The 20,951-nt window shown below is 42.6% G+C and overlaps 1 protein-coding gene across 1 annotated transcript in view; it reads right to left on the bottom strand.

Moving 5' to 3' along the window:
* The window catches only part of MINDY4B (MINDY family member 4B), a 44,207-nt gene extending 33,617 nt beyond the window's left edge, over positions 1 to 10,590 (bottom strand). The window contains exons 1-3 of the mRNA XM_070793158.1: positions 10,430 to 10,590; positions 9,874 to 9,901; positions 8,045 to 8,212 (exon numbers count right to left, since the gene is read on the bottom strand). Of these exons, the coding sequence (XP_070649259.1) occupies positions 8,045 to 8,212; positions 9,874 to 9,901; positions 10,430 to 10,536 (303 nt within the window). The 5' untranslated portion in view covers positions 10,537 to 10,590. The remainder of the gene's footprint in view (positions 1 to 8,044; positions 8,213 to 9,873; positions 9,902 to 10,429) is intronic.
* Between the last annotated feature and the right edge of the window lie 10,361 nt (positions 10,591 to 20,951).

Genomic DNA, 20,951 nt, shown 5'->3' with positions numbered 1-20,951 from the left:
CACCTGATATGAAGAGCTAACTCACTGGAAAAGACCCTGATGCTGGGAAAGATTGAAGGCAGGAGAAGAAGGGGACCACAGAGAATGAGATGGTTGGATGGCATCACCAATACAATGGGCATAAACTTGGGCAAACTCCAGGAGATGGTGACAGATAAGGAAGCCTGGCATGCTGCAGTCAATGGTGTCTCAAAGGGTCAGACATGACTTAGCGACTGAACAACAACAGAGAAAAAGAGGCAGATACATTTCAGAGTGAGAAAGAGCCCCAAACTGCACTCAAGGGAAAATGATGTGTCCCGTGTCTGTCAAGGGGAGGGAGCAGAAGACACAAAGGCTGCTCTTGGAAGACAGAATCGGTGTGCACTCTAGCCAAAAAGGGTCACCAACTCCTGGGCAGAGGACTGCATATGGATGGAAAGTGTTTCTTTGACATCAAGACTGCATAGCGAAGAAGGAAAATGGCTCACTCCTGACTCCAGGGTTGAGAAGCCCCTGCTCTGCTCCTTGCTGACAGATTTCCAAACCTAAGACTTTCTTTGCTTCTTCTGAAACTGGGATAACCCCTGGCTCAGCCCCTATCCCTAAAATGGAAAGCTATCCCACTGCAAGAGAAGATGTATGGAAAGGACTCTGGGAACCATAAGTGCTGTTATTACCTCTGTGAAAACACAGTGTGTCTATGCTGGAACGTCTTATGCTGCATGGAAGAAAGTTCCAGCCCAGATGGAAAAAGACCAGAGACTGGCAGGAGTAAGGGAGGAGAAACCGTGGCTAATGTGACAGACTAAGACCGTCAGAACTAAGAAAGCTTAGAATTCAAATTCAATTGAAAAATTCAGTAAGCCAAATCAAACTCCTGTTTATGTTACCAGCTGCCCCTTCCAACTTAGGGAGCATTGCCATCCAAATGCATCTTGGGGAGGCCTAGAGCAGAGGGGCTACAGGCTGCTCGGGGTAGCCCCCACCGGCCAGCATGGCAATGAAGATGACCCACCTTACTTATGTAACCCTAAGTTTAAAAAAAATTTTTTATTGGGGTATAGTTGATTTACAATGTTGTGTTAGTTTCGGGTGTACAAGAAAGTGAATCAGTTATCCATATGCATATATCTACTCTTTTTTTAGATTCTTTTCCCATATAAGTCATTACAGAGTATTGAGAAGAGTTCCCTGTGCTATACAATAGGCCCCTGTGTGTGTGTCTGTATGTGTGTGTGTTAGTCATTCAGCCATGTCTGACTCTCTGCGACACTGTGGACTGTAGCCTGCCAGGCTTCTCTGTCCTTGGGAGTTCCCAGGCAAGATTACTGGAAGGGGTTGCCATTCCCTTCTCCAGGGGATCCTCCCAACCCAGGGATCGAACCCGGGCCTCTTGCATTGCAGACAAATTCTTTTTTTTTTTTTTATTTTATTTTTAAACTTTACATAATTGTATTAGTTTTGCCAAATATCATAATGAATCCGCCACAGGCATACACGTGTTACCCATCCTGAACCCTCCTCCCTCCTCCCTCCCCATACCATCCCTCTGGGTCGTCCCAGTGCACTAGTCCCAAGCATCCAGTATCGTGCATCGAACCTGGACTGGCAACTCGTTTCATACATGATATTTTACATGTGCAGACAAATTCTTTTACCATCTGAGCCACCAGGGAAAACCACAATAGACCCTTATTAGACATCTATTTTATATACGAGTGATACTCGCTCAGTTGTGTCCAACTCTTTGCAACCCCATGGACTGGAGACTGCCAGGATCCTCTGTCTGTGGAATTCTCAAGGCAAAAATACTGGAAATATTTCTCCAAAAATACTTCCCCACCCAGAGTATCTTTATATTATATATATTTTATATATAGTAGTGTGTTTATGTCATTCTCCCAGTTTATCCCCCTCAACACTGACTTTTACATCAATATAATTTATAACAAGATTAACCTGACATGCAGTAAATGATACATATATTTTATGCTGCCTGGTAACTAGACACAAATGGTTGCTGCTGCTGCTAAGTCGCTTCAGTCGTGTCCAACTCTGTGCGACCCCATGGACTGCAGCCTACCAGGCTTCTCCGTCCATGGGATTCTCCAGGCAAGAATACTGGAGTGGGTTGCCATTTCCTTCTCCAATGCATGAAAGTGGAAAGTCAAAGTGAAGTCGCTCAGTCGTGTCCAACCCTCAGCGACCCCATGGACTGCAGCCTACCAGGCTCCTCCATCCATGGGATTTTCCAGGCAAGAGTACTGGAGTGGGGTGCCATTGCCTTCTCCCAGACACAAATGGTAAATGGTCCTAATAAATGACTGTAATGAGTGTTATTGTTTAACACAGTCAAGTGGGGTTTGTAGTTTTTCTCGCTTTACTTTGTTAGTTTTCCAGGAATACTTACCTCTCTTTCCTGATTGCTGTGATGATAATAAGGATGATGACCATTATTTCTCTCTCTCTCTCTCTCTCTCACACTCTCTCTCACACACACACACACACACACAGAGACATGCACGCATCCACAGATCATTCTTCCCAACAGATTCATTTCCTTACCCTGACTGCCTTGTCTCTTGTCCCTGGGCTTAGAGTTTCCCTGTGACCACCTGTCTCTATTCATTGCTCAGCCACATCACCATACTTCACAACTTGAAGTGGAATAATTCTCTTTGAAGCTCCTTCCCTGAATCCTTTCCTGCTTTAGAAATTGCTGGACCATTGTAGAATCAGAGAATGTAGACCTAGTGAGTCCGAAGACATTTCTAAATCAGCCCACCAAGTAGAGTGGCAATCTCTAGACCTGGTCATGTTCACTGTCAGTTTCTCAACATCTGGGGCAGTACCTGGTACACAGTAGGCTCACAAGAAGTATTTGTTGAATAAAAATCTAATTTGGCCCTTTCATTTTACAGTTAAAGCACTTGGGGCCCAGAGCAGTGAAGTGGTATGCCCAAGGTCACATAGCTAGTAAATGGTACTGCCAGATCTCAAATACAAACCTTTCAGCTGGCACCAGTCAGGGTCCTAGCAGGAAACAGATGGCACTCAAGTCAGGATAATTGACTTGAGGAAAGTTTAATTCAGGGACTGTTTACAAAGATGATGGCTGCATGTGGGGAAACCACAAGAGCTAATGTAGACTGCCAGAGCTACCAAGAATGAGAAGTTGTTATGTCTCCTAGACCTGGAGGTGGGAAAGGAAGAAAAGAGTCCTAGGGGAGCACTGCCTTCAAAGGAGAGGGATTCTGCCAGCTTGCTCAACCTGACTTAATTCCCATCCCTCCCTCCAGGGCTCCCATTGTTCAAACTCAACAGGAAGTCAGAGGAGGGAGCCCTATTGATGAAGTGAGTACAGCTCAGTCTCCAGGGCAGTAAGCAGAGTGGCAAGGGGTAGAACAAGTGTCTGAAGGGGCACACGGATGATATCCACTCTCCTGTACCGAGAAGCTTCTTTTGGAGATTGTCCAGAGGCAGTGAATTAATTAATTAATTAATTAAATAAACATCTACTTAAGACCATCTATTAGACCTGTGCTGACAAAGGTCAGCCAGACCTCTGTCGATAAAGGTCTGTATAGTCAAGGCTATGGTCTTCCCAGTGGCCACATACAGTTGTGAGAGCTGGACCGTGAAGAAGGCAGAGCAATAAAGAATTGATGCCCTCGAACTGTGGTGCTGGAGAAGACTCTTGAAAGTCACTTGGACAGAAAAGAGATCAAACCAGTCAATCTTAAGGGAAATAAGCCCTGAATACTCATTGGAAGGATTGATGCTGAAGCTGAAGCTCCAGTATTTTGGTCATCTGATATGAACAGACACATTGGAAAAGTCCCTGATGCTGGAAAGGATTGAGAGTAGAGGAAGAGGGCATCAGAGGATGAGATGGCTGGATGGCGTCACCAGTGCAATGGACCTGACCTTGGGCAAACTTTGGGAGATGGTGAGGAACAGGGAGGCCTGGTGTACTGCGATCCATGGGCTCACAAAGAGTCTGACATGACTGGGCGACTGAACAATAACAACATGCTGAATTTGGACGAATTCCAATCATCAGGACTAATTATCAGTTACCAGGCTCTGGTAACTCAAAGCCAACCCATTGCCTGTTATCCTCTGTTAGAGCGTCATTCTTCTGGGTCTCCCCCAGAATATTTTGATCTCCCATATTACATTTTTTAGATGATCCTGCTGGGTGGCATTCCAAATAACCACTAGGCAAACCCCTAGTTTTGTTTACTGGCTGCTGATAAAAGAGGCAAGAAGAATATGTTCCAGGCTGGGTCCTGCAGAAGGGTTGGCTCTGGAGGAGGATGGAAGCTGCTGCTGGTGGGAAGATCAGCAGCTGTGGAGGGGAGGAGGAGGGGAGGGGGTGAGATAGGGGGAGGGGATGGGCCCTGAGGAGGACTCTCTCCTTATCCGAGGACCTCACCTGGGTCAGCAGCCTGGCTGGCCATTCATTACACCACACCACCACACACACTGTAAGATGTGAGGCTGGGGAAGGGAGAAGGCTGTGGAACTGGATATAGGGCAGCAAAAAGCAAGAAACAGGAGAATTAGAGACAGCGAAGGGGCCTTGTGTGCATTGCCCACCCCTTACTTTCTCAACAGATTCCCAGCAAAAAGCATGTGCCAATGTCCGGAAGTCCCATGCATCCCAATTCCAAGTGGGGGGAGAGCGAGAGTAGCAGGATGATGACAAAAGGCGCTCTCATGTGAGAATGAGGATCCAATCACTCTGAAAATTTGCCAGGCAGCTACACTGCCGAAATGTCCTTTAGAACTGGTCTGATCAAGCTTCTACACTGACTCCTGGACATGCGTATTCAGAGTCCCAAGGCTCATCATCTTGAAATCCCAGGGTGTGTTTAATTAATGCTGCTGTTGTTTAAAGGACACACTATCATCTGGTCCTGATAATTGGAATTTGTCCAAATTCAGCTTTTTTGAAGAAAAATCAATTCTCTCTTCTTCTGGGACTTCCTTAACACTCCATCAAGTCTGATTCTTTTGTCTCCAAGCCTCTTCCAAAGGGAGAGAATTATCTTGGAAAAGTTACCGAGGAGGTCTCCAATTGCATCATGTCTGTATTTGTAGACGAGTGGGAGAATTCAGACCCAGGCTCACTGGCCTCCACAGTATAGAGAGAAACTAGAAGACTTTGGAAACATCGGTGACTGCCTCTTTCCCCCACCACGCCCCGCCCCCCCCCCCCGCCCCGTTTTTAAAATGCATAAAGGCATTTTAAAAAATGCAGTTTTTGGGTTTTTTGGGTGGGGGGTGGGTGTGCTGTGCCACACAGCATGTGGGATCTCAGTTCCCTGACCAGGGATCGAACACACGTGCCCCACCTTAGAAGCGCAGAGTCCTAATCCCTGGACCTCCAGAGAAGTCCTATAATGGTGTTTTAAAAAATAGATTGTCCATGCACATGGTTCAAAATCCGGAGAGCACAAAAAGCTATGCTAAGAAGATTTCTCCCTGCCCTAAGTCTTTTGTCCCTCCACCCCTCCCCCCCGCCACTACTGTCACATTTTAGGAAATCGTCTGGAAAATTCCGTGTGCATTTGCAGGCAAATACAGTACTAGTATAGAATCATAGTTTTCTCTGTTTTGCATATAAAAGGTAGTCTATTTCCTGTTTCCTGATATGTGTAAATTTTAAAATGACCTTCTCCATAGAAATTCATTGGTGGCCAGTAATACTTCTTTATTAAAGATTGAAAATAAAAGATGCTTATTCCTTGGAAGAAAAGCTATGACAAACCTAGACAGAAAAAAAAAAAGCAGAGATGTTACTTTGCTAACAAAGGTCCATCTAGTCAAAGCTATGGTTTTTCTAGTAGTCATGTACGCTTGTGAGAGTTGGACCATCCGTACAGAAGGAGGCTGAGCGCCAAAGAATTTATGCTTTTGAACTGTGATGTTGGAGAAGAATCTTGAGAATCCCTTGGACAGCAAGATCAAATCAGTCAATCCTACAGGAAATCAACCCTGAATATTCATTGGAAGGACTAATGCAAATGCTGAAGCTCCAATACTTCGGCCACCTGATGCAAAGAACTGACTCATTGGAAAAGACCCTGATGCTGGGAAAAATTGAAGACAGGAGGAGGAGGGGACGACAGACAACAAGATGATTGATGGCATCACCGACTCAATGGACCTGAGTTTGGGCAAGGTCCGGGAGATGGTGAAGGACAGGGAAGCCTGGTGTGCTGCAGTTCATGGGGTCACAAAGAGCTGGACATGACTGAGTGATTGAACAACAATAAACTGTTCATTAAAGACCTTGTACAGTAAAATACAGATACACTCAGCCCTCTGTCCCTGAGGATATTGGGGGACCGATGGTACTAGGCAATTTTATATAAGGGACTTGAGTGTGGTGGGCGTTGGTTTTCTCTGGGGGTGCCTGACACCCATCCCCCAGGATACTGAGGGATGACTTCAGTTGCCCTAACTACTGTTCCTATAGCGCATCATAGGCAGAATAACCATGGAGGCTGGAGACTCTAACAGGATGACACTTTACCTGTCTTGATTATTCAAAAGGAGAGTGGTAAACTAGATGCCTGAGATACAAGTTAAAGCACCATCCAGGGGCTGGGCCACCAATGAGCCAAGTACTGCATCTCTGAGAGCCCTGCCAGCCTGTCTGCCTGGGACATCCGGCATTCGAGCATAAGGGGGAAGGTGGGTTGAGGCAGAAAGATCTGTGATGATGAGACAGAGCATGTGTGCCTCCCAGCACGTTTGTACCATAACTCCAGCAGTGGAGAGAGTTGCTCCATGGAGCCTGTGAGGATGTGCGTGAAGATGAAGAACATGGGGGCTGTAGGCTGTGTGTGATGATGTCCCATCTGGGAGCCTGAGGAACAGTTATGGGTTATGTTGAGGTTGGAAATACTGCAGTAAGGGCCAGCCTGGCCTCTGGGCTCACAAGGCAGGTGGAGACTGTGAGGTTCCCCCATAAAGGGGTCCGGCCCCCATCCCCACTCCCAGCAGGAATCCTGCCTATGGGGCACAGACTGCAGAACTTTCTGTCCATGGTGGCCTGACTGCAGCCTTGCTGGTCTTTGCCTGGATGGTCAGGCTGGTCCTGGGTGTGTTCTGAGAGTATACCCAGGTGTAGGGCAGCATGTCCTCAGGAAGAAAGTACCTCTTCCTACTTTTGTTCTTAGGGCCTCAAGGAGAGGCCTCTGCCTATGTCTCTATAATATAGTCTGAGGGGATGGGCTGAATATGGAGAAATTATCCCTGATGTTCACTGTGATTGAAAGGGCGATATTGGAGGACAATCCTGTTGGAAAGATCGCTCAGCCTCACTGGTGCTTTTTTTCCTTTCCTTGATCCCTGGCTTTGCTTCCCCAGGTCCCAACAACACCTCATTGACCATGACAGCTGGTCCTTTGGCCACTTGTCAAGACATTGCCCCCAGCCCACACAAGGAGATGTGGCTGGGTCTCTGCCTCAGCCCCTCGCCCCCACCTTGGTCAAGGTTTGAATGGAGCAAATGGTCCCTGGAAACAGCAGCTTCCAGATCCACTTGGATTCTCAAACTTTTAGGTTCTCTTCAAATCTGACTATTAGTTGCCACCCCAGAAAGTGTTTCCTCCTTGGGATCATGTGTTTGCTGCGGGACTGAGCCAGGGAAGGTTCCCCATCTTCCTCCTGTCCACATGGCACAGGGGTCCTTTCTCCCACATCTACCTCGTTTTTCCACCTTTGCCATCTTTATCATCTACCCCATCCTACCTCATATGGTCAATTATTTGAATTTAACACCCTCATGCCTTCACTTTTATCGGTCAAATTGAGGAAGTCAATAAAGAGAGACTCTTTATTGGGAAGGAAAGACTGTAACATCACCAGTGTCCTTGAAAAATACCACGCATAAGTCATTTTCATTATATTCTCCTTTAGCAATAACAACTGTCTGTAGTCTTATCTTCCATAATACTCTCATATGACAGCTGATTAGATTCCCCCAGCCTTGTTGTTTGGGGAAGATTACGTTTCGTTTCATGTTTAATTGACAAGCTATACTTACCGTGGCCATTGCTAGGGAGACAGGAAAGCCGCCTGATTTTGAAGAGATGATAGAGGGTTTGGGAACAGAACAAAGGCGACTTGATGGCAAATGTCCTTGTCCTTTTGGCTGAGACCTTCCTGTCCCATCTTCAGTTTCACCAGCAGATATACGGTCACCTTCATGATTCTGTGTAAAATGCCACCACCACCAAAAAACAAAGCAAACAGCTGGTGATGACCTTTTCCTTTGCTTTCCTTCTTTTCTTTTGCTCCCTGAAATATCAGTGTTCATAAAATGTTGTCTCCCTTTTAGAGATGTCTGAAAATGATCATAAATAGATAAAAAAGAGGCAGAAAAACCCCAGTGTCTGTGTCAAAGGGGTTCTCCCAAGTTTTATGTGACTTGATGAGGTTAAGTGTAACTATGGAAACATAATTAATGCTATCAAGACCTTGACTTGAAGCTGTGTTTATAGACAGTTGTAAATGTTACTGTCTCTTGTTTTGAGGAGACAACATTTTATAAACAATGAGTGAATCTTTTTAGTCTATACGAAGTATTTCCCATTATATTGTTAACTGGCCAATAAACAAAGTCAGGTTACCTTCTTTTAATACTCTCAGATTCCTGATCCCTAGCAAGTGAGTGCAATGATTTTCTTCCTTAAAAAAAACCACTCCCATCTTTAAGAAAAAAAAATCCATTTTTACTTTTCTTAACTGATTCTTATAGCATTTAAATATAAGATAGCATCAGTTCTTCTTCCACTTGGTTTAGACTTCTATCCTAATGTCATGAAACATGTCTGACAAATTGGTAGCTGAAACATGAAGGAAACTGCCTTCCTTGTTTTCTGGATTCCTAGAGGCTAAGATACTTTATCTCAGAAACACAGCATCCCAGTCATAGACTACTAATGGGATAAGATGCATTTTGTAAATTACATGGAAAATCTTTACATTTGTAGCAGGAGGTTTCCCCCACCTTGTGGAAAGCTTAACTCAACATTTGTTTATTTTTTTCCTTGCAAAGATTGTTTTATCTTTTGACTGTTCTATTCCCCCAAACGATAGCTAGCTCCATTTAATACTTCTAGGACTGAAATAGAAGTATTCTCTCTCTGACTGTAATGTAGACTGGCTAAGAGAGTTTCAGCAGAAATAATAAGGTTTTTGATCTTATGTTACTTGGAGCAAGGTGCTTTAGTGCTATAGTTAAAATATTAATAATTCAGTTGTTTGACTGTATTATACATTAGTGCCAGGAAAATCACCTTAATATTTTGTGCAGAGTTTGTTCAGTGATTGAATTAATATCTGAAATACAAAGCCCGTTACCTTCTAACCTTTTCAGGTGACAGGAGAGGAAAACATCTTTCATCTTATATTGTATAACAGATTTTAAAATACCTTTTAACATCTGAATTCAGTCATCTTTTCCTTGTTTGAAGATAGTGAAGGAAAACAATTTTTCAGGAGCTGAATCAATATAACTATTTTCAGAACTACTTTTCTTCAGGATCACTGAAACACTTGGATGTCAGAGTCTAGTGCTGTTGCACAAGTGTAGGAACTCTAGATTCTCATATGATTTTTTTTTTTTAATAATAACCATATGGTGCTTTTAATGATGCAAAGTAGCTCGTAAAAGTAAGAAGAGATTTTTATGAAAAAAGAAAGCACAAGAAAAGATCTCCAACAGGGTTTCCAGTTTTGTGTTTTCACACATTAAATGCCAAGTGCCCGAGTGACATTACATGCACAGAATAAATGGAGATTATGCTGTTAATGTCATTGTTTGAAGAAGCAACTAGAGGAAAACACTCTGGCTTTGAGAAAAGTAATTACCTGAGAAGTTGTATTATTGGTTCCCAACCTATAAATGAAAGAGAAAACATCAAGAAAATTACTCACTCTGTTCAACCCTTATTCCCTCAAACCTCCTCAACCTCCACTTTGCTTGGGATGCTTTTTCTGCAAACAGTTATACCTGAAGCATTTTAAATGTAAATCTGCAATGGAGACTTCTCACATAGCAAGCGTAAAAGCTGGTTGTTTAGCCACATAAAATCCCCCTGGTTCTAGGGGGGCTTCCCTGCTGGCTCATTGGTAAAGAATCCACCTGCCAATGCATGAGACAGGGGTTCCATCCCTGATCCAGGAAGATCCCACATGCCTTGGAGCTGTGCGCCAAAACTGTTGAGCCTCTGCTCTGAAGCCCAGGAGCCATACAGCCCATGCTTTGCAACAACTGAAGTCACTGCAATCAGAAGCCTGCGTACCACAGTGAGAGAGTAACCAGTGTAGCAAGGAAGACCCCCCAAAAGACCAAAAATAAATATATAAAATTTAAAAAAAGAAATCCCTCTGGTTCTAGAGGATTGAGAAAATGAGAACATCTTACCGGTGATAACTAAAGATTTCCCTCCATTTGTCAAGAAATAAAAGCTTTCTAGTTATCTCCTCTAAATCCGGCTCTTGGGAGTTTTGTGCCTCTTCTGAGGGCTCCATAATTATTAGATAATGTAAAGAATTGGAAGAAGGAAGTTGTTCAAATGGGAGAGAGAGAGGGCTGGCAGTGAAATGAGTTGGCTGGCAAAGATGCCCAGGTGACGGGTGTGCAGTCCCTACCTTTTGACCAATGAGGAGATCACGCCACACAGTTGCAGCTCTGGGCTTTTTTGTAAGACCTTGCTATCAGATCACGATTAAACTTTCATTAGGGGTGGAACACTTCTCTGTTTTTCTTCACTGTATGGATACCATGAATGTTTAATCCAAGACACAGATTTATAAACAAAAGGACTGCAATGACTTATCTGTATCAAAGCAACTGGGATAATTTAATTGATGAGAGATATCATGTTAGTGGAATGTGATAGCACCTTATGCTGTGTTGCCTCCTTGGAAATGTGTAGTCAAAGAGACTAAAAGCCATCATGATGATATTGAAAAACAGTATCAACTACTGTTGGGTAAAGTGTAGGCTGAGGAGGAAACTGGCCATATCAAGGCCAACTTGATATGGATTTTAGCACACAGAAACCTTACACAATTTGAAGAAGGACTGGTTTGATTTCTTTCTGGGATAAATTTAAAAGTATGTCTCTTCCTATTAGCTGAATGAATTGTAGCTTTAATAACTGGCATAATGAAGAATGTTGATGGTTGTGATGGTTAATTTTATAACTTGTTAGGCTCAGAGAAGGCAATGGCACCCCACTCCAGTACTCTTGCCTGGAAAATCCCATGGACTGAGGAGCCTGGTAGGCTGCAGTCCATGGGGTCACTAAGAGTCAGTCATGACTGAGTGACTTCACTTTGACTTTTCACTTTCATGCATTGGAGAAGGAAATGGCAACCCACTCCAGTGTTCTTCCTGGAGAATCCCAGGGATGGGGGAGCCTGGTGGCCTGCCGTCTATGGGGTCGCACAGAGTCAGACATGACTGAAGCAACTTAGCAGCAGCAGCAGCAACTTGTTAGGCTATGATACCCAGCTTTATTGACTATATCATAGCCTTTGATTGTGTGGATCACAACAAACTGTGGAAAATTCTTCAAAAGATGGAAATACCAGACCACCTTACCTGCCTCCTGAGAAATCTCTATGCAGGTCAAGAAGCAACAGTTAGAACCAGATTGGAACAGTACTGTTTCCAAATTGGGAAAGGAGTACGTAAAGCCTGTACATTGTCACCCTGCGTATTTAACTTATATGCAATGACATAATGCAAAATGCCAGGCTGGATGAAGCACAAACTGGAATCAGGATTATTGGGAGAAATATCAATAACCTCAAATATGCAGATGACACCACCCTTCCTTATGGCAGAAAGCAAAGAAGAACTGAAGAGCCTCTTGATGAAAATCAAAGAGGAGAGTGAAAAAGGTAGCTTAAAACTCAACATTTAAAAGACTAAGATCATGGCATCTGGTCCCATCACTTCATGGCAAATAGATGGAGAAACAATGGAAACAGTGAGAGACTATTTTCCTGGGCTCCAAAATCACTGCAGATGGTGACTGCAGGCATGAAATTAAAAGACGCTCGCTCTTTGGGAGAAAAGTTATGACCAACCTAGACAGCATGTTAAAAAGCAGAGACATTACCTTGCAGACAAAACTATGGTTTGTCGTCTAGTCAAAATTATGGTTCTTCCCGTGGTCATGTATGGATATGAGAGTTGGACTATAAAGAAAGCTGAGTGCCAAAGAACTGATGCTTTTGAACTGTGGTGTTGGATAAGACTCTTGAGAGTCCCTTGGACTGCAAGGAGATACAACCAGTCCATCCTAAAGGAAATCAGTCCTGAATATTCACTGGAAGGACTGATGCTGAAGCTGAAACTCCAATACTTTGGTCACCTGATGTGAAGAACTGACTCACTTGAAAAGACCCTGATGCTGGGAAAGATTGAAGACAGGAGGAGAAGGGGATGACAGAGGATGAGATGGTTGGATGGCATCACCGACTCAATGGACATGAGTTTGAGCAAGCTCTGGGAGTTGGTGATGGACAGGGAAGCCTGGCATGCTGCAGTCCATGGGGTTGCAAAGAGTTGGACATCATTGGGCGACTGAACTGAACTGAACATTTAAATAGTAGATTTTGAGTAAAGGAGATTATCTTTCATAATGTGGGTGGGCCTTTTCCTATCAGTTGAAGACCTTAAGAGAAAAGACAAAGATCCCCAACAGAAGAAGGGAAGTCAGCCTGTAAACAGCCTTCAGACTTGAACCTGCAGTGTCAGCCTCTTCCTGGACCCCCAGTCTGCCAGCCTGCCCAGCATATTTTAGATTTGTCAGTCCCCACATTCGTGCAGCCAGTATACATGAAGGTGTTAGTCACTCAGTTATGTCCAACTCTTTGCAACCCCATGGACTGTAGCCCGCCAGGCTCTTCTATTCATGGAAATCTCCAGGTAGGAATACTGGAGTGGGTTGCTATTCCCTTTCCAGGGGATCTTCCCGACCCAGGGATAGAACTTGGGTCTCCCAGATTGTAGGCAGATTCTTTACTGTCTGAGCCACCAGGGAAGCTCTGGCCGATATATATGTGTATATATACTGAAAGAGAGAGATTCTTATATCCTGTTGGTTCTGTTTCTCTGGAGAATGCTGAGAAATACAGTGGGTTTTTTTTTTTTAAATCAAAAACAAATACTGGTTATCAGAAAAGGATTCCTATCTTTTCTGTTTGAAATAGAACCTCTTAAGCAGGAGGTCACTTTCTCTATGACATTTCTGATTATAAGGTTTGTAAAATTTTGGGAAGACTAAGAGGTCAAAGCAAAGAGGCTATGTGGATTTATTACGACTAGAGTGAGGGTCAGAGCTAAGGGGACTGATTGTATATGGAAATGCAGCAAGATACCACATCAACCACTTTTGCCTGAGGATGCTCTACCTCCTTTCTTAAACTAACTTTTAGTGATTGTTTAACCACTTAATATTCATACGTCTCATAAACTTCCTTTGGGTTCAGTATTTTTGTTGTAAATATAAGAGGCATAAAGAAATTCATTTTCATTTCCTCCTTTATAGTTTTAATGGTGGCTTGGAACTATGGGAATGCAGGGGACAGGTAGGAGAGCAGAGTGGTAAAGAGTGTGGCCTCTGGGCCCCAATTGTTTTGAATCATGTTTTCACCTCTTGCTAATTGTATGGCCTTGGACTAGTTATCTAGCCTCTCTGCAGCCAGTTTATTCATCTGTAAAATGGGAGTAGTTGCATATCTATGAAAATGGTATATTACTTACTTGCTGCTGCTGCTGCTGCTAAGTTGCTTCAGTCGTGTCCGACTCTGTGCAACCCCAGAGATGGCATCCCACCAGGCTCCCCGGTCCCTGGGATTCTCCAGGCAAGAGCACTGGAGTGGGTTGCCATTTCCTTCTCCAATGCATGAAAGTGAAAAGTGAAAGTGAAGTCGCTCAGTCGTGTCCGACTCTTAGCAACCCCATAGACTACAGCCTACCAGGCTCCTCCATCCATGGGATTTTCCAGGCAAGAATACTGGAGTGGGGTGCCATTGCCTTCTCTGATATCACTTACTTACACAGGTCTTATTTATCTTGTTTAGTTTAATCCTTAAAAGTAGAGTGCCTGAACCAAATGATTTGGTTATTTAAAGACTTTTGCTACATAATGCCAAGTTTTACCATTGTTTGTGAGCATCCCTTGCCCAGTCCCTCTTGTTCCTTGTATTCCTAAATTGGAATTTGTGGTCCCCTTCTTTTCAATCAAGAAAGTGCTGTCTTTACTTCTCTTATCTTTCTTCGCAGTTAGATGTTGATAAAGGTTCTAGAATGGAAAGGACTGGTCTGTAGATGACATCAGGAGTTAAGAATGTGATTTAGTTATATTCAGAGGAAGTCAATCTCTCTTGGGCATTTTGTCAAAGAACTTAGAGCAGGAGCCTGGGTGTAAGAAGTAGGTTGAAAAGAAAAGATGGAATTGGGGGATCTTGAGCCAGATCTGGAGAGATAAGGTGGGAGAGGGGTATAGAAATATGTAGAATTTAAGGTTGTCCCCCTCACTTTTTAATACCTTTGTTCCCACCACATGGCATGTGAAGTCACCTAAATCTCCCTAGACTGCCTGTGGTGTATCAAAGCTTCCCGCCTGAATACAAGGTCTCACACAGCAGTGGATGCGTAGCAGCAAAAGGAGAGTAGAAAGCAGGGTTGTGGGAGAGGAGGGAAGTTTTGCAACCCTGCAGTGAGTCAGGGGGTTAGGAAGGATGGTGGAGAGCCTGTATTTGCCTATGAAATACACTATGTAAGTACAGAAACTTGTGCCTGAATCCATTTCCTTTCTTTGTTGATAATTAAAAAAAATAATTCCAATGATTTCATGAGAAAAACTACTTTTTATTCTAAACTTTTTATTCTAAACATTTTATTCTAAACATATGAACACTTAATGTTATTACTATTTGCTATAGTTTCTAAGCAAACTATGATGGATATTTATAGTGTTACTCAGTTCATCCTTACGGTCAAATCTGAAAAACCTTGTGCTTCCAAGTGTTTTGACCAGCTTGCAAAATGATCCCCAACCTTTCTTCTTGCTGTTTTCATAGGAGGCTTTATATATAGAAATCTGGAAGGAGAATTTGCAAGCCTTTTGGTGTTTTTTCTTAAATAAAATCTTGTTAAGTGTTTTAATTAACCTTACCCATGGAAAGCTCTTCCTTCGGATTAAGTTAAATCCTTTGCACTTTAATCTTTCATTTTCTTTAGTTTTTCTTTCTGTGGAGATAGAAATTTCTTGATTAAGTCCTTCCTTAAGGCCTGGAAACTAGAAGATAGCTGATATATTCCCCCTTTTGTTCCTTGGTGGTGTAGTAAGGAAGAGAAAGAGAGTGTCAGGCTCAAGATCAAATGCCAGAGCCTCCCTCGTGACCTTAACCTTGGAGAAGTTACTTCATTTCTATGAGCTTCACTTTCTGAGTCTCCTTTGACTTACCTCACAGAATCATAATGAATATGACTTATGTGAAAATTCTTAACCTTTTACCAATGTTTTCTTGCCTCTCATATATTAAAAATTCTCCTTTAAAAGTTTTACTTTTTCCTACCTTTATGCATTTTACGGGTGGTAGCACAGGCTAGGGATACAATGAGAAGTCAGAAGGGCTCAGGCATGAAGACTGGGGCATTGGTCCCTCCATCAGTGGGCATGTGGTCTTTGGTTGGTCACTTAGACACTTGTGTTGCATCATACTCCTGCTCTGAAAGGTCTTAAAGACCAATGCGGTATGATAGGAAATATATTTGGTCTTTGTCCAAAGAATTCCTAGAAACCTTGGTATTTCAACTGTAGAACACCTAGGTGGTGTTGGAGAAATAGAGAATTCATTAGTTTGGGGGGAAAAACATCTCCCAGTTGGTGTCAGAAAGAATCTGAGAACCAGTATTTAAAGCACATGTTCTGGAGTCAGAGTGGGTGGGAATTTTTGCTCCTCTTCTATGCATGCGTCAGTTGTCTTCAACTCTTTGCGACCCCACAGACTGTAGCCTACCAGGTTCCTCTGTCCCTGGGATTTTTCAGGCAGGAATGCTGGAGTGGGTTGCCATTTTCCTTCTGCAGGGGAATCTTCCTGACCCAAGGATATTATCTCCATTTCCCCGGGTCAGGAGTCTAGACATGGTTTAGCATCCTTTGCCTAGGGTCTCACAAGTCTGTTGGCCAGGCCTTGTATTCTCATCTAGGCTCCTCTTCTCTTCTCAACTCACATAGTTGTTGGAAGAATTCATTTCCTTGTGACTGTAGAAGTTATTTCTTCAAGACCAGAAAGAAAAAGGGAGGTTCTGCTGCTTCAAGTTTCTGATCTTGGGGAAAGCCTAAGCTCTCTTATAATAAAACTAACTTGATTAGACCAGGCCCACCCAGAGTACTCTCCCTTTTGATTAACTGAAAGTCAAACTGATTAGGGACTTTAATTACATCTGCAAATTTCCTTCACCATTGCCATATAAGGTAACACAATTATGAGAGTGATATCCTACCACCATTGCCATGGTTTGTTGGCTTTTTCAGGTGGTCTCTTTCTTGTGTGAGTTTTGGCAGATTGTGTCTTTCAAGGAACTGGTCAGTTTTATTATTTTAGGTTATAAAATTTGTGAGCATAGAGTTTTTTTTTTATAGTATTCCTTTATTACCCTTTTAATGTCCATGAGATTTGCAGTGATGTCCCCCCTTAATTTCTGCTACTACTTATTTGCATCCCATCTCTTTTTTATCTTAGCCTGGCTAGAGGCTTCATTGATTTTACTGATCTTTTCAAAGAACCAGCTTTTGGTTTCATAGATTTTCTCTATTGAGTTCCTGTTCTTAATTTTATTGATATCTGCTCTAGTTTTATACATTATTTGTTTTCTTTATCTTGCTTTGGATTGAATTTACTCTTCTTTTTCTAGTTTCCTAAAGTGGAAATTCAGATGATTGATTTTAGATCTTTTTTTACTAATATATGCTATAAGTTTCATTTTCATTCAATGCTATAAATTTCCCTCTAAACATTGCTTTTGCTGCATCCCACAAATTTTGATAAGTCATTTTATTTTTATCTAGTTATCTTGAGATTTCTTCTTTGACCCATGTCCTATGTAGAAGTATGTTTAATCTCCACATATTTGGGGATTTCCCAGTTATCTTTTATAGATTTCTCATCTTATTCCATTGTAGTCTGAGTAGACACTGTATATTTTTTATTCTTTTAAATTTGTTAGCTTTTGTAACAACTGTAAGAGTTCAACTGGTGGACCAGGTAAATGTATCTCATGGCCTATCTAATACCTAATAGAATGTTGGCACCAACCTAATATCTTAGAGTATGTTGCTGCTGCTGCTAAGTCGCTTTAGTCGTGTCCGACTCTGTGTGACCCCATAGACGGCAGCCCACCAGGCTCCCCTGTCCCTGGCATTCTCGAGGCAAGAACACTGGAGTGGGTTGCCATTTCCTTCTCCAATGCATGAAAGTGAAAAGTGAAAGTGAAGTCGCTCAGTCGTGTCCGACTCTTCTCGACCCCAAGGACTACAGCCCACCAGGCTCCTCCATCCATGGGATTTTCCAGGCAAGAGTGCTGGAGTGGGTTGCCATTGCCTTCTCCAATGCATGAAAGTGAAAAGTGAAAGTGAAGTCACTCAGCTGTGTCTGACTCTCCGCGACCCCACGGACTGCAGCCCACCAGGCTCCTCCGTCCATGGGATTTTCCAGGCAAGAGTACTGGAGTGGGCTGCCATTGCCTTCTCCACTTATAGTATATTAGGTGTGTTTTATAGCCCAAAATGTGGTCTATCTTGGTGAACATTCCATGTGAGCTCGAGAAGAACATATATTCTGCTTCTGGTTGGATGCAGTATTTTATATGTCAATTATATCCAGTTGATTGATGGCATTGTTGGATTAAACTGTGTCCTAGCTGATTTTCCACCTATTGGATCTGTCCATTTCTGGGAGAGGGTATTGAAGTCTCCAGCTATGATGGTGGATTCATCTATTTCTCCTTGCAGCTCTATCAGTTTTTGCCTCTTGAAGTTTCATGGTCTGTTGTTAGGCACATACATATTAAGAATTATTATGTGTTCTTGGAGAATTAACCATTTTATCATTATGTAATATCCCTCTATATCCCATATTCTGTTGATAAGAAGCAAGTCACAAGTCCCGCTGACACTCAAAGGAAGGGTATCATACAGAATTGTGATTGTTGGGGTGGGGAGGTCACCTTAGGGTGTGTCCACCATATCTAGATGCTGGCAGTGATCTTGGACCAATCATTTCACCTCTCTGCCTTACTTTCTAACCTTGAAAAATGGGGATAATAATTTTAAATGCATTAGTGGATCACTATGAGGATTTATTCACACCTAAGAAGCATTTAGAACATTGGGACATAGCAGATGTCTATGACTTTTAGTGGATTCTCTTCAAAACAAGGACAATTCCTGCTCTGTTGACCTCTTAGAGTTTTTACAAAACTCAGGGGAATGTGGATCTCTGTTAACTGAAAAGCACCACAAATAGTGGTGGGTTGTTGTTTTAGGGCTTGTCTTTCTCAGTCTTGTAAAAAAAAAGTTGCTTTTTGACTACTTTCCTATGATTGTGCAGTGACACAATTGTCTGTTTACATCTGTAGATGAAAAGAAGTGAAGGCTCTGCACCTATTTATCATGTTGACACTCCACCTCTGCCTGCTTTGAAATACTTTCTGCCTTGTTTTAGAGGCTGTTCAGGCAGCAGAAAGGTCATGGGGCAGCAAGTAATGAGATATGAGCACACTCAAATTGCTGTGTGATTTTACAAAAGTCACCTACCCTCTCTGAGCCTGCAGAAGTAAAATAAGATGTTGGACGACACTAGGACCAGATAACCCCTTCAGTGCGTACCTTCTCTGATTTTGGCTTCATTTGTCAATTCTGCCCAACTCCACCTGGAAACTCTTGACTCAGGCCTATAACTCTCTTCTATTTAATAGGCTGTTCACGGTTCTGTAATGCTTGGTGCTCTCTTCTTGGACTTCAGGTCATCCAATTGTCTATGGAATCAAGAAAACCCCTTCAAAGACAGAAGGATTCATTCTCAGGAGCATAATTCTAGGAGCCAGAAGCAAAGTAAAGCTAACAAAGTCAAAAGGCAGGCAAAATTAACAGATGCTCCCAGTAATGAACAAGGTGTAGAAAGGTTTCTCGTAATGACTGCCTCCATAGAGCATAAATAGGAATGCGTCTGTTCCCTCCCGTCTCCCCTCACACCATCTGTTATTTGTGTCAGGCAGTTGGTAATTGCTCTGTGTGACCCTTGTTGTTGGTAACAGAGGCTACACTGTACATTGCAGCTTTCTTTGCTTTCTCCCATCTCCTGGCAGCTGTGGCTATAAGGTTTGTGTCTATCCTGAGATGGTAGATCAGGGTTTCCCTGGCTCTTGTAACTAAATATAAACAAATCACTCACCCTCCCTATTGGGAAATAAGTTATAAATAACAAGTGGGAGCAATCTTTCATCAGAGAGGCTGTGGTTACTAGGAAACGGGCACTGTAGTCAGGCTGTCTATTGTCATTATGTATCCATATGGCATTGAGTATAAGCGCTGGTTCTCTGTCCTTGGTCTTTCAAATGGTTCTTGAGGGCACTCTTCTTGCATATTATTCTACTCTTTGGTACCTTGGGGGTTCCAATTTGACCTCTGTCATCAAACTTGCTGTGTGACTTTGGGTGAATTAATTCACATCTCTGGTCCTCAGTTTAATTCTCAGTTAAAAGAGATGAGAAGGTTCGGCTAGATCAGGGCTTCACAAATGACAGCCCATGAACCAACAAATCTGGTTTGCCATATGTGTATGTGTGGCCAGCAAACTAAGAATGGTTTTTACATTTTAAAATGGTTGAAAATGAATTAAAAGAATAATATTTCATGACAGAAAATACTTTACTATTTAATAGTGTAATATAATAGTACATAATTATAATATGTAATATACACAATCATATTTATGAAAATTATATGAAATCCCAGTTTCTCTCTAGAAATAAAGTTTAATTGGAACATGGCCACACTTATTTATTTATTTGCTGTCTATGGCTGCTTTCAGACTCAACAGCAGAGTTGAATAGTTGTGACAAAGATTGTACGGCCTTCCAAGCCTAAGATAATTACTATTTGGCCCTTTACAGAAAAAGTTCACTGACCCCTGACCTAGATGGTCTTTTACCAGGGGTTCCGAACCTCTGGGATCTAATGCCTAATGATCTGAGTCTATGTAATAATAGCAGAAATTAAGTGCACAATAGATGTAATGCTCTTGAATCATCCTGAAACCTTCCCCACCACCATCCCCCTGGCTATGGAAAAATTGTCTTCCACAAAACTGGTCCCTGGTGCCAAAAAGGTTGGGGACTGCTGTGTCTTAGTCACCATACAAATTGACTAAGTCTCAGCATAGAACCTTCTTAACCTGGGAAAGAATTTCAGGCTTTAGGTGAAACAGACCTGGATTGTCTAGTGCTTCCAACAAAACCTAATTACTGCCCTGGCTGATGAATGGCCTGATAAGGACTAGAAATAACCCAAGACAGGATTGGCTGCTGGACTCTGGTCCTGCCCTTGTCTGGGTTGGCCCAGGCCTGGGGACCAGGGTAATGAGCCACACGCCTGCTCTAGGAGCCATGACCTGCAGTGATGCTGGGCTAAAGCCCCTGGAGGTCTAGAGGAGAGATGAAGGTGTTAGGATGTCCTTGCCTTGATAGAGAGACTCCAAGTATGTGGCTTATACAAGCCAAAAGATCGTTGGTAAACTCCAGGTAACCTATATTCTAAAAGAGATATATCAACTTATTGCAATATAAGGAATTTATTTGGATCCTACAAAAAATTTTATGGAGGAAACTAAATACTATATGTTTTAAAAAGTGAATAAAT

Source organism: Bos indicus, chromosome 1 (assembly GCF_029378745.1).
Source record: "Bos indicus isolate NIAB-ARS_2022 breed Sahiwal x Tharparkar chromosome 1, NIAB-ARS_B.indTharparkar_mat_pri_1.0, whole genome shotgun sequence".
NCBI classification, from domain to species: Eukaryota; Metazoa; Chordata; class Mammalia; order Artiodactyla; family Bovidae; genus Bos; species Bos indicus.
The sequence above is the reverse complement of the archived record's forward strand: the minus strand, read 5'-3'. Positions and strand labels throughout refer to the sequence as shown.